The sequence below is a fragment of the Caloenas nicobarica genome, chromosome 5, assembly GCF_036013445.1.
Source record: "Caloenas nicobarica isolate bCalNic1 chromosome 5, bCalNic1.hap1, whole genome shotgun sequence".
Lineage (NCBI taxonomy): Eukaryota > Metazoa > Chordata > Aves > Columbiformes > Columbidae > Caloenas > Caloenas nicobarica.
In genome coordinates this window covers 15,152,355-15,164,767 of record NC_088249.1, presented here as the reverse complement: position 1 = coordinate 15,164,767, position 12,413 = coordinate 15,152,355, and the positions used below count along the sequence as shown (strand labels likewise).

Below are 12,413 nucleotides of genomic sequence, written 5' to 3'. Positions count from 1 at the left end.
TGAGCCAGATCTTAAGGAGACACTGCCTGCTCCAAGCATGAGGTCAAGGCAGCTTCATAGACTGCTCTTGTCTCTGGATTCTTTAAAATAGTTTCCTTGAAAGTAATGATCTCCAGTTAAGATTAAACAAAATCTCACCTTGCTCCTAGCATTGTAACACAGCTATTTACTTTCACAGCACAGAGCATAAGGCATCAAGTGTGTTTGGTCATACAGCAGTAAAGAGCATCCCCTTGAAAGGACAGGAGGGAGACATACACGAACACTTACCCAGTTGCCATCTCCTTCAGTGACCTCCACGACTCATTCAGCTGATCCAGCTCTGCCTGGACATGGGCAATCTCCTCTGGAGAAGAATTCTCCATGACCAGCTGGCCATGAGCTTCCACAATGTACAGCTGGATCTCCTTATCTGGAAACTCAGCTAGCCATCTCTGAAACGTACAGCCCTTACAGTTACTTCTAGGTATCCTGGGTAAAGCAGAGGCTATGTCAGACTGAAGGCCATGCTCAGTCCAGGACTATGCTGGTTCTGTTGGCACTAGCTAGAACATACCTAGCGGGAAAAAAAATATGCTGTGGATTCTTGCAAAGAGCCAACATAGGTCAAAGAGCTGATGGGAAAACTTAAAGGGCACAAACTGTCAATGCATCCCTTCTGTAGCCTTCCCTTCCCATGAGATATCTTGGTTTCCCACATGAAGAAAAAGCTGCCAGCTGAAGTAACCTGCCAGAGTGAATCTAGCATGCAAAATACTGCTACACAGGGATAAGCCAACAGCTGTGGAACAGCTTAGTTCAATGCAGTATAAGGTTAGCTAACAGGGTCATAATGTTCAATGCATCAATGCATACATGCGGCCAAAAGTAGGTATTGTCCAGAGAGTTCTTTTTAAAACCACTTATCCTCTGATAATGCTTTATCCATCTCAACAGTGCTTCAGCCATTTTTCACTGTACTTGTCTTTTACCTAGCTCCACATCCCACAGTATAAGGCAAAGCAGTGAGGCAGCAGCAACCAACCGTTATCTCAGGAGGATTGAACCATCATTACCCTCCCCAGCCTGGAAACCCTTGCTAGAAGACCACTGCCCTTAATGTCTGAATGGTGCAAAATGAATAATTAACATCTTACACCAAGAGATTTTTCTCACCTCGAGGTCTGCCATCCTGCCCTCTGTGTTCTCCTCTCCATCAGCTCCCTGATAGGAGTCAATCTTCTCCGTGGCTGCTGCGATCCACTGCTGGAGGTCAGAGAGTCTGTCATTATATGCCAAACGCTTCTGAAGGTGCTCTTCACTCTGCTGTATCATCATCTATAAATGATAAAAATATGTCAGCAACTAAACACAGACAAAAAGCCATTTCATTACTGGAGCTAACACCGTGACTACTGGCACAGAATCTCAGGGGCAAAAAGGAAGAAAAACAGCTGTTAATGAGACACAAAAAACTTAACATCGGAGGCATAGAAAACACCTATAAGCTCCTGCAGGCCTAAATTCAACCACATGGGGGGGCATTAAACACTAGAATAGCTTCCTTCCTTTTTGACTGAAACAGAATAAAGAACTTGTTGGGGTTTTTTTTATACCCCAGTGAATATTAAATACATCTTATACTCCCTGAATCAGAAATGACTGTACATACTTTTTTTTTTTCTGGCAAAAGTCCAGTTCAGTGATAAATGAGATTATTGGGATTGAAACTAGAATTCCACAGTACATATTTGGGTAACACTTTATCATACGTATTTTTACGGGGACCTGCATAACTAAGGTAATTTGTTAAGGCCTTCTTCTGAGACTGCTTTGGAAAGTCCTTTTATAGCTATGTTTACAAGCTACAAAATACCTCAATCAAGTAATTATGCAATTGCAACACTCTTCTCTGATTAACTTTTATATCACGAAGGAAACTGTGAAGAAGTCCAAGCACCTCCATGATAATATAACTATGAAGTCTTCTGGTCAGAAATCTCAGGACCATTTCATAAATAATTTAGATACATATAAAGTCTGTGTGGATGGTATCCTATCCCAAAGGGAAATTACAGGTAATCAGAGAATCCTGGAAGACTTATCAAAGTCATAAGAATTCAGTGCCTTCTTCCCCTGAAATTAAAATATCTGTTGCTCAAAGCATATAATCTCATATGCTCAGAGACTTTTAAAATATTTTTAAGTAGTGGCAACTGACAACTCCTCAGGCAACTAAAACCCCTTCTGTTACCTCCAGTGATCTCTTCAGGGCCTGAGTGTCAGATGAAAGTTGGTTCATTTCATGCCTGTGTGCAGTATTTGACTGAACAAGCTTCTCTACCTCCTCCATTTGAATTGCAAGGTCTGCCAAGTCATCTTGGATTATCTGCCGAGGAAAAGACAGGTTCCATGTGGGTAATGTGCTAGATGTGGCATGGACCTCCACAAAACATACACTAAAACTAGTTTCATCTGATAGTGTGAGGGGAAAAAAGAAAAAAAAAAAAAAAAGGACCAACCACCGTCAATTTTTAATTTTTTTGATATCTAGAAGTAAATGTTCCTGAAATAAATGATTGGACATTCCTACATGTTACTAGTTGATAGCAAATAAGACAAGTTGCTGAGAAGTTGCCAGGGGAGACATGGTATAATTAGCTAAGTACTGCAAGGAACTATGGTGATGACACTCCTTGGTCACCAAGGGTGAAGTGGCACCACACAGCTCACCACGGCAAAAAGGAAGAGTCACATCCCCTGTCTCTTCCCCTCCTGTTCTTCTCTCCCCTCTCCCAGCTATGCAGTCCCACTGTGTGCCTTGAGCAGGTGCTGCTGCATGTTGCACCCTTTGCTGAACCAGTTCAAAACACTAACCAACTGGAAAATGGACATTATTCTCTGTTGATTATTTTTATTTGTCTTGGCCAGCTGAATTAGCCTGTGGACTAAATCCAGCATGTGTCAAGGGTGTAACAAGGTAAAGAGTGGGAAGCGGGAGATGCAGAAGGAGGTGGGACAATGGGAACTCCCTGCTTTTGGAGGGAGTTAGATTGCTTCAGGTTATCTTGTGCAGTAGGAAGGATCAGGATGCATTTTCTTGAGCAATAAAACTAGACCAAGAAGGTGTGGCATCAACAGCTTCCAGCTGCTTGTTCCTTCCCTTAAGTCTAGTTTGCCAGTTCTTCAGCTGCATTGCTTCAATTTCATCTACTCCATGCTATAAACTGGACCAAATGAAATTACCTAACACACAATCAATTGAAGGAGCAAGGTACTGAATTCCTAATGCTAATAAAATATGAATAAACAGGACAACAATTAGCTGAGGATATGATGGTCAAACATTACTGTAATGTACCTGGAGTCTCTGGAGTTGTGTCTTTTTACCCAAGAGGTCAGGCCGTGCCTCCTCCTCTAGATCTAATTTGGCTTTGATGGCAGATAATTTCTTCTGCAAAGGTGCGAAACCAGCATCAAAGTCCTTAAGTTGCGATATCAAATTCTGGATGGAGAAAGAGAAGAAAAAAAATCCAGCATTCAATATACATCTCTTGGCATTATCTTTCGTCAATGTCCATTTCACATTCAGAACAAACACCAAGCTACACTATGCAACAGATCACAAATTTATTCGAATATTTGATCAACCTAGAAAAAGGGATTTGGCGCAGCTGGTTAGGACTAAATTTACATCTATAAAACTGGCTTAGTAAAAGACTGACCAACGTCTTTGCCACAGGCATGGAGTGTATATGGGCTTTGAAGCTCACCTGGAGTTTGCTCTTGCTTTGCAGCAGACTCTTGTGTAGAATTTCTCTCTCCTTTGAAGCTTCAGCTACTTCTTGCAGGAAAGACACTGCGTTTTTGTCACCAAGGATATTGTTGAGCAAATCTTTCTTCAGCTGTAATGTCATCAACTTCTCTTTGAACTGGGAGCTTTCAGCTAGAGCAGCCTAAATGAGAAAATTTCTTCCAGTGAAATCATACCAAAAAAATAAAAATTGTATAACCATATTATTCTCACACAAGTCACACAACCAAAGCAATATGACAAGGTCAGGTAAAAACAGCATGCTGGGCCAACAAGGGGTAACATAAGGTACCTGGACAGGGCCCAGTTAAAGGAAAAGTCTTCCTGACAATGTTAGAAGCACCAGGGCTGCATCCATTTTGTGAACAGAAATAGAGGAAAGCTGTACTATGGAAAGAGTAGTCTGTGCAGAGAAGAGGCCTAAACAACCAACAGAAAGGACAGCTTGAATGCTCATCCCGAGGATAAACTCCATCCCTGTTCACAGACACATTTATTCTGGAGATCACATGGATGACAAAGTAACAAACACCTTCCTGGGCACGTGCAGAAATCATGCATTTTACTTCCAAAACTGTATTACTACACACTTCTTAACAGAGTCGACAGACTTCCCATCCAGGAAGATTTGGGCTAATGCTAAACAACACTACCATCACTGTTAAAGACATCTAGCACTTCAATTCAGCCTATTCAGTTGACAACTCCAGTTAACCAAACAAAGGGCAGAAAATAAGACATTCTCCTACAGTGAATTAACTCTTGACCTCCATACTGTGGGGTTTCCTGCCACACTGGGAAGGCCCTTCCAGCAGTTGCTGCCCTGCAGCTGTATGCAGGCAGCTGCTGGCGAGGCTTGGGCAAACACAAACCCCGTATCGGTTTCTGAACTTAGCGACAGGTTTGCTACCTCAATATGAGCCAGCGCTGGCTCCGGAGTCTCCAGAAGCATCTGGACTGATGGCTTCCACCGTTCAAAATCTTGCAGGGGATTTTGGAAGAGTCTTCTCAGCTGGGTTTCTGTATCAGTGCTCATTTTAGATGTCTTGCCTATAACACTGCAAGGATAAAGTGACAGCCGAGAGAAGGATTACAAAGAAATCCAAGTCCAAACATCCAATTCATCAAGGCATGAATTAACACAATACTCATGTGTAAACTCTATCCAACACAAAAGCCTCAGTCTTTTTTACTGTCTGAGCCTGGTGTTGCGTACTGACAGCTGCTCTGTCAGTCAGAGACACCCGACAAAACTTTATTTAGATGCCGTAAGACACATTTGTCTCTCGTGCAACTGTGTATCAGGAATTACTTTGTTTTTCTAGCAGCCAGCAGTCTCCCCATGTATGTGATCTTTCTTGGCCACTATCACCAGCATGATTTAACGAATCACATTATCGGAGCATTCTCACTGACTGACAGGAGGAACAAGCCAAGAGTGTCTAGAATTTAATTGCAGTTGCCTGTATTGTTTTACATATGACTCGAGTCTTCGTTCCTTAAAAAAAAATACATTAAGAAATCTTTGATCACCCTATACTACCTATAAAAAGAGGAAAATACATATTTTTTCAGATATAAATTTTTAAAATTTTGCAGAACCACTTGTATTTATATTAATATATAGGTGATCCTGATAAAAGTTTTGCACATACACGCATAGCTATATATGTGTGTATATATAGACACAAAAATCAGCACACATTCATAAAATATCCAGGTTTCTCTTACAAAGGCTTATCCAAAATACAGCTGAGTAACAAGGCCTAGCGGGACACACCCCATGCTGCTGCCTCCTGTTTTTCCCAGCTTTCCTGACCTCCCGGTTTGCAGAATCTTATTTGATATGGAAGAATGCAGCTCAGACTGTTCATATGGGAACAGTATCCTGTAAATTTGCAAGACAGACAGGCAAGAGCAATGCCAATCAAGATTAATACCGCCTTTCTATAAAAACAGAAACAACAGTCTTACCTGTCACTGGGATGTTGCGGAGCCAAAGGAAGGCAAGCTTGCAGAGGCCAAAAGCTCCGCAAATAGAAAGTTGTGACATTACATGTCCTTTGCCATTTGCTCTGCTGCCCCTGCCAGGCTCAGCATGAAGCTGCCAGACTTTGCAAAGAAGCTTTGGAGAGAAGCTGGCAAAAGAGCAGCTGCCATTTTCTACTCAGAGGCAAGTCCCTTGCCTTCTCTGCTTCTCTTTCGACATCGTTTACTTGTTAGTTTTTAAACTGAAATCCTTTCCCATAATGACCTATAACCCTTCCGGCAGGATAACACACTGTGCACTGGACCAAGGAAAATAAGCTTGGATACAGGGAAAAAACTGACCTTTCTTTTTCCTTAAAAAAAGATCCTTTCTTCTAGTTTGCAAAATTTGCTGCCCGCTCCTTTACTTCCTGATTCCAGGCAGCCTGGAAACGGAAACACTGAAGTGTGGGGAGAGGCTAAACTTTCAGAGTTTCCAACCCCAGGAAAGTTGAAAACAGGAATCATGCATATATGCTGGCAGGAGAAAGGGAATAAACTCTGCCAAATGATTGCTAAGGCTGATGAGTCACTACAGCAAACTCAACAAGGGAGGGCCATAATTCTTCTGAACCGTTTACTACTACAGCTCCTGTCCTGATTTTCTAGTTGCTGTCATGAAAGGCAAGCAAAATACATAAATTATTATTATAAAATGCTAAGATCAAATTAGCTGCCAACAATCTAATTTTCTTTCAACCATACACAACATTAATGATGCAAGATCACTCCTTGAAAATGGCCAGCAGCCTAAAGCTCCTAGCAAATGGCTAAAATTACAGGTTTACTGAAACGGGGAGGCAGATGTAATTAGCAAAAGCCTTTCTTTTCTACCTGCCACCTACAACTGGATGGCATATCGCTTTTTTTGTAGGCCATTGTCAATCCCTTCGATGTCAAAGACAAGATTACCCCCACCCCCCGGCATAATCAGACTTCCCACTACCTTCGATACTGCTGTATTGCAGAGACAACACTATCAATGTGTGGCTGCATATCTTTGGAAAACCGTAGTAGTTCCTTAAGCTGTGCCTTCAGCCTCTCAACCTTGGACTCTTCGGCAGCCAGAGCTGCTCTCGTTGCCTTAATCATAAAAATAACAAACAGATACACATTATGTAGTGTCTGGCACAGGAAATGAAGAAGATAACACTGTCTCTTAAGGTATTCACAAGTCCCCTTTCTGCTGCCTTTTTTCGTGTTTGTAAGGATTACAGACTTTGCTAAAGCAGAAAACATTCTCAGGAGCAGTTTTGTTCCTGCAGGCACTCTCTCCTCTCCTCTCCTCACACTGCCCAGACTCTGCAGTGTGAAACACAGTGATGCACAAACAGACCCACTTTCAGTTCACTGATTGCAGTATGTAAGATGAGATGCATTTTTGGAGCAGTCTTAACTGCATCTGTTTGCATGAACAGATCTTTTGCAAAGACTCACGTATACAGAATGCTAATTCTAGGGTGATGCAGGTAAACCAAAACAATTAAAAAAACATGCAAATGTAGCTGGATTGAACCAGTCTGTATTTCGCCGATCTTTTTTGCATACGCTTTTCCCCGCTAATCCTGATGAGTTCTAGACATACAAATAGCAATGAAAGGTATTTTGATAATAAAGGCAAAACCAACCCTCAAGAGGAAATGAGTAATAAACTTATCTACTTTATACGTGACAAACGCTTTGCACTGATTTTTGCAACAGACTGATTTTGGTGTAAATGCTGGATTACTACAAACTGGGACTTCTTAGGAATGAATATGTGTCTTGACAGTAAAGGAATACAGGTACCCAGCTTACACAGATGAAGGATATAACAGAAACAGTCTTACCAAATACGCCAGAAATAAGTGTATTTGTTTGTGTGTGTGTATGTATGTATTTGTATACACAGTGAGGCATTATTATTCCTGCTTCTTTTTAAGTAGAGTGAATTGTGTTGTTTGCTTGGTATTGTGATCTTTTTGCATTTGGTCTCTTTGAACTCAAGACACAAATTCCAACACATCCTCGAACCTTGCTCCCTCTGTGCAGAGTGAAATAAAGTTAGAATAGTTGATTCCCTTGTTGCTATTCACATTTTCCTCTGTTTTATACACACTCACACTCTTCCCTTACCACCTTTAACCAATGGGGCAGGCACCTGTTGGATGTAGTTACACATGTTCAATATATGACTGCTGGTTTTAGGCATACAAAGGGTAACAACTCACATTGCATTTTTTCCACAGAGTTACAAACTCATCTTCATTCTTTTCCCCTTCCCCAGGGTCCAGGCCACTTTCTAGTCTGTGTAGATCTTTTTTCAGCTCCTGGACTTCTGCTTCTAATTGTCTGGCTTGGGACTCATAGGCACTTTCTGTCTGTTGGATCTTGAGCAATCTCTCCTTCTCCTCACTACTCAGCAGCCTCAACTTCTCCAAGGTCTTTCTTAGCTCTTCAAGCTCATCCTTAATTCTCTCAGCTCCGAGCGGGGAGGTATTCTGAATCACCTCTGCACACTGATTTTCAAGGTGCTTCAATTTCTTTCCATAAATCTTAATGTTTTTGGCAATTTCCTGCAGAAAGAAGTTAAATAAAGATTAGCTGCAGGAATGGCAAGTTGGAGAAAAAGGTGAAAGCAGTAGCAAAATAAGACCACCTCTCCTGGTTGTATATATACCCTTCTTCACTCCTTACTTCAAAGTATGTCTTTTTTCAAGTGACCAGAAGCCAGTGTTGGTCATTTGACTGCCTTCTGAGTAACACTATCTGCCACAAATCTGAAAATATTGCCTTGATTTTCAGAAATGTTTGCCACCTGAGGTCCCTGACAAAGAAAACAGGAGCTGCAGGCAGTAAGAAATACTAATAATCAGATCTCCAGAGATTTAACGTTGAACAGTTTAAGCAGTGGCATCAAAATACTGGATACTGTTCTCAAAACTGGTATTTTTATCACCAGCTCTAAACTCTCAACACCTGTGAGCCTTCATGCTCTATTTGGATCATGTTTACTAAATATCATTAATTTAAACAAGTTTAAAGGGCAAGATTCTCAAAGAATCACAGAACCTCAAGAGATCAGGCTTTAAGAAAAACAAAGCAGGCCAGCCTGTCACTCATGCTACACACAGGAGAACATTATGTACTAACAGTACATAATAGGACCTGATACAGCTGTTCTCCCCTAGCCCATGTTACAATCACCACCTTAATTTGTTTGTGTAATTCTTTTCTCAAGTACACCCTTTTGTGGTTTGAGAAACATATATAGGCATGGAGAACACACAATCCTGGCTCCTTGTCAGAATTATATTGTTTAAGTACCTTCAGTGCCTTTAACTTGTGCTCTGCTGAAGACTTGGTTGCTTCCCCGATGCAGCTGTTTAATTTTTCTGTCACACCATTCAGCCACGATCGCAACTGTTTGACATCATCGCTGTACTGCTCATGTTCCTTGGTTATCTTTTCAAGCAGTTTCACTCTGCGCTGTAACAAGAGACATCAGAAGCTGTGAGGACAGTGCTTATCTGGCTCTTTTTCCTTTACACTGTAACCTAGAATTTATGAACGCGAGCCCCTTTCCGCGAGCCCTGATAGCAGTTGGCCTCCACAGTTCACCTCAAGAAAGAGGACACCAGAAGAACATAAAGGCTTGTCCCCATCTGGGTTGTCCTGCAGGCTCTCAACGACCAGTCTCCAAGGAGACAAACTGCAAGGTCCTCTCAGGTAAATTTCTAGCCTCCTCTTTCCAAAACTTCCCATTCTCTCATTAGAGACACAAGACTGTTTCTGGTTTTGACTTTGGGAGACAAGCAGTTATGTTCCTCACACTGGTTAAAAAGAAAGACGAGCACACAACAGATTGAATTTGCCTGTCAAAATGAGAGTAAGAGAGACTGTGCTAGGGGCATGCAAATTATTTCCAAGTGCTCGTTACTTCAATAGGCAGTACAGAAAGTGACTGTCAACTTCAAGATAACCTTAAAAATCATAGCCCAGGAACTTTCATACTTATTCAATCAGCAGGTCACAAACTATCCTGTGGTGGTACTGCAGGCCCTGGAAGCAAACTTAAGCCTATGGGAAGCAGGCTTCATTTTCCAGGTTACTGTGTCTGTACCCCATAACCAACAATCCCTGATCCCACGAGGGCCTGCATGTCATGAGTTGCTCCCCACCGATCCGGCCTGACACCCCCCACCACAAAGCAGAGTCACATTTGCTCTGATTATCCTTGTTTGTCAGCAGATGTTTAGACCTTGCTAAGGGAAATTTTTACACAAATCCTGAGGAATCCTGGTTTTGTTGTTTCACTAATATAATATCCAACCTAAGTCTTATTTTCTACAAAATCAGACTGAGTTTTTCTTGCCCTTCAACAGTTGACATGGAGAGCAATTGAGGTACACTACAGTCACACTAGAAAAAAAAATCCTTTTGCAATCCATTGCAAATCCTTGCATCCAAGACTGTAGCACCCTTGAAAGGTTTTGCAGTCTCAGACAACAGGCTGAGTTTAATTTTGCATAATATGGGGCACATCCTGTGCCTCTGAGCAGAGCGCGATCCCAGCTGTCCTCCACAGAGAGCAGCGGGGTGGTAGCTGCAATGGTGGGCAGAGTTTCAAAGTCCCCTCCGCGTTTCCCTTGTCTCTGTGAGGCTTTGGGCATGTCTCCACACTGGTCTACCTGCCTGTGGTGGCAGTGGGCCATCACCGTCCTGTCAGTCTTTCTCCAGCCATGCCAGCAGAAGGGTGGCATGAGCATCTGTCACCATGGGATCTCCATTGTGCTGTGGGGTGCTGCTCCCTGTGGGACTTTGCCTGTCACCTTTGGGACAGGTTATGCCCACGGTGCAGTACAAAGCCACCGCTCTCCAGTCTGTGTTTTCCACACGGCCTCTGCAATCTCTGCTGACTTGTGCAAATCAAGAGTACCCCTCCTGAAGTTAGTTGACTTGCTTTGGGACGAAAGAGGGACAGCTAAGGGACAACTGCTTCCCACTGAGGATGAAATGCTGCCCACTTATTAGAGCAGGACATTTAACAGCACCACCTATGCAAACATGGGTTTGGATGAGACCAAAAAGCAGAATTATGACTACAGATGTCTGTGGCCAAGGTGTATCCAGTAGCACACCTCACTTGTTTGCTAAATCCCCTTGCCTCGATTCTCAAATCTGCAGAGGTGTGTACAGGTAAAACGGTTCTCACCTTGACCTCGAGTTAGGGACAGCAATGTAAATGGGCCAAAGATTGAAGTGAAACAAGTCACCCCAAGCTTTTTGATTTCAGGGAATTAGGCTAACTTGTTGCACTGACAGAAGCTCCAAAGGGAGCAAGTCAGAATAACAAAGCGGAGCTATTATTAAACTCCTTATGCTAATATATGGAGAGTTAAAAAGGAAGTTGAAATGACGCACCCCTGGCCAGGCTATTCAGCCGAAACAAAGGAATGCACAGTTTGGATACTGCTGCTTGTCCGTGAGGATGAGGAAGAGATGCCATGGATCTGGACAGGCTGTGCTAGCTGTCAAACAAAAGGCTTACAAAGAGCTGGCTGAGCCCCCGCAAAGAGGATAGGCAGGGAAACCTTCTAATGATGGAAAATATGGTATTGCTTGCTTCTGTTCGGTTAGCTGTACAGGGAGGATGGCAGTGTTAAAATCCATCTCCATGTGCTCTCGGTTAATGTGAGGAGGCTCTAGGCAAGGACACAGCCCTGGAAAGAGTGAGAGCACTGACAGGAAACCCATGGGTTGGTCATGGGCTGCAGGGGAAGAGAAGTGTCTGGGGAGGATGTGCTCAGCCCTGGGGACTCATGGGGGTGGAGGAGGCACAGGAAACCCTCTCCCCAGAGCTCCCCTGACAGTCAGCAATGAGCCTCCTCTGCAAGGCAACCTGGAGCACATAAAGGAAGTTCCTGCTTTAAATCCCTCTGTGGCATCTCAAGTACAGTCCGGAAAGCTCCTGTAGCCGTTCTTGCTGCTTTTAGGTGCTCTAGGGTACATGAAGGTTGGCATTACAAATATCTAGGTTTCAGTTAACAGAGACAACATGGACTGAAATTCATTTGATTTCCTCCGACATATTTGATATATTTGACTAAATACTAACATACTGTATATTGTAACTTTTCTTACCATCTTCAGTCATCACTTACGCTAAAACCAAAAATCATCTGTCTCTGCATGTTATTTTACTAGGCAAGGGAAAGCACATAGGAAATGGCTGCCACATCTAAAAAAAATCCCTGTCAATGTAATTAAAAGAAAATTATGTGCTTTTAAAATTTAGGAGTGATAAGGACACATGTTAGCACTAAGACAGAAAAAAAAAAATTCTACCACTTGCTCATACCAGAGAAGCAATGTCACAGGCAAACCATTTAAGAAACACTGTCCAAGAGCTTGCCTTCTGATAGAGCTGGACAACTGCACAGGTTCTAAAAATGCTCTTCAAACACAAGTGTGATCTACAAAGGCCAGGGAGCCTCCTCTGGCACCCAGCTGGCATCTGCGAGTCACTCGCAGCCCGGGCTCTCATCACGCGGGGGCCGGAGCAACCCCCTTACAACTCCGGCATCTCTTTCATTCATTCCTCCCTCCCGCT

The 12,413-nt window shown here is 42.8% G+C and overlaps 1 protein-coding gene across 3 annotated transcripts in view; it reads right to left on the bottom strand.

Annotated features, from left to right (window-relative positions):
• Positions 1 to 12,413, bottom strand: part of SYNE3 (spectrin repeat containing nuclear envelope family member 3) — a 69,126-nt gene that overhangs the window by 24,302 nt on the left and 32,411 nt on the right. For 2 of the 3 annotated variants that reach the window (XR_010606248.1, XM_065635252.1), the window contains exons 5-13: positions 9,128 to 9,289; positions 8,032 to 8,376; positions 6,768 to 6,904; positions 4,704 to 4,851; positions 3,753 to 3,935; positions 3,341 to 3,484; positions 2,234 to 2,368; positions 1,156 to 1,317; positions 271 to 434 (exon numbers count right to left, since the gene is read on the bottom strand). Coding sequence is in view for 2 of the 3 variants with exons in the window: in XM_065635252.1 (XP_065491324.1) it covers positions 271 to 434; positions 1,156 to 1,317; positions 2,234 to 2,368; positions 3,341 to 3,484; positions 3,753 to 3,935; positions 4,704 to 4,851; positions 6,768 to 6,904; positions 8,032 to 8,376; positions 9,128 to 9,289 (1,580 nt within the window). In the remaining variant the exon portion in view is untranslated. The other variant, XM_065635253.1, reaches the window with a different exon arrangement.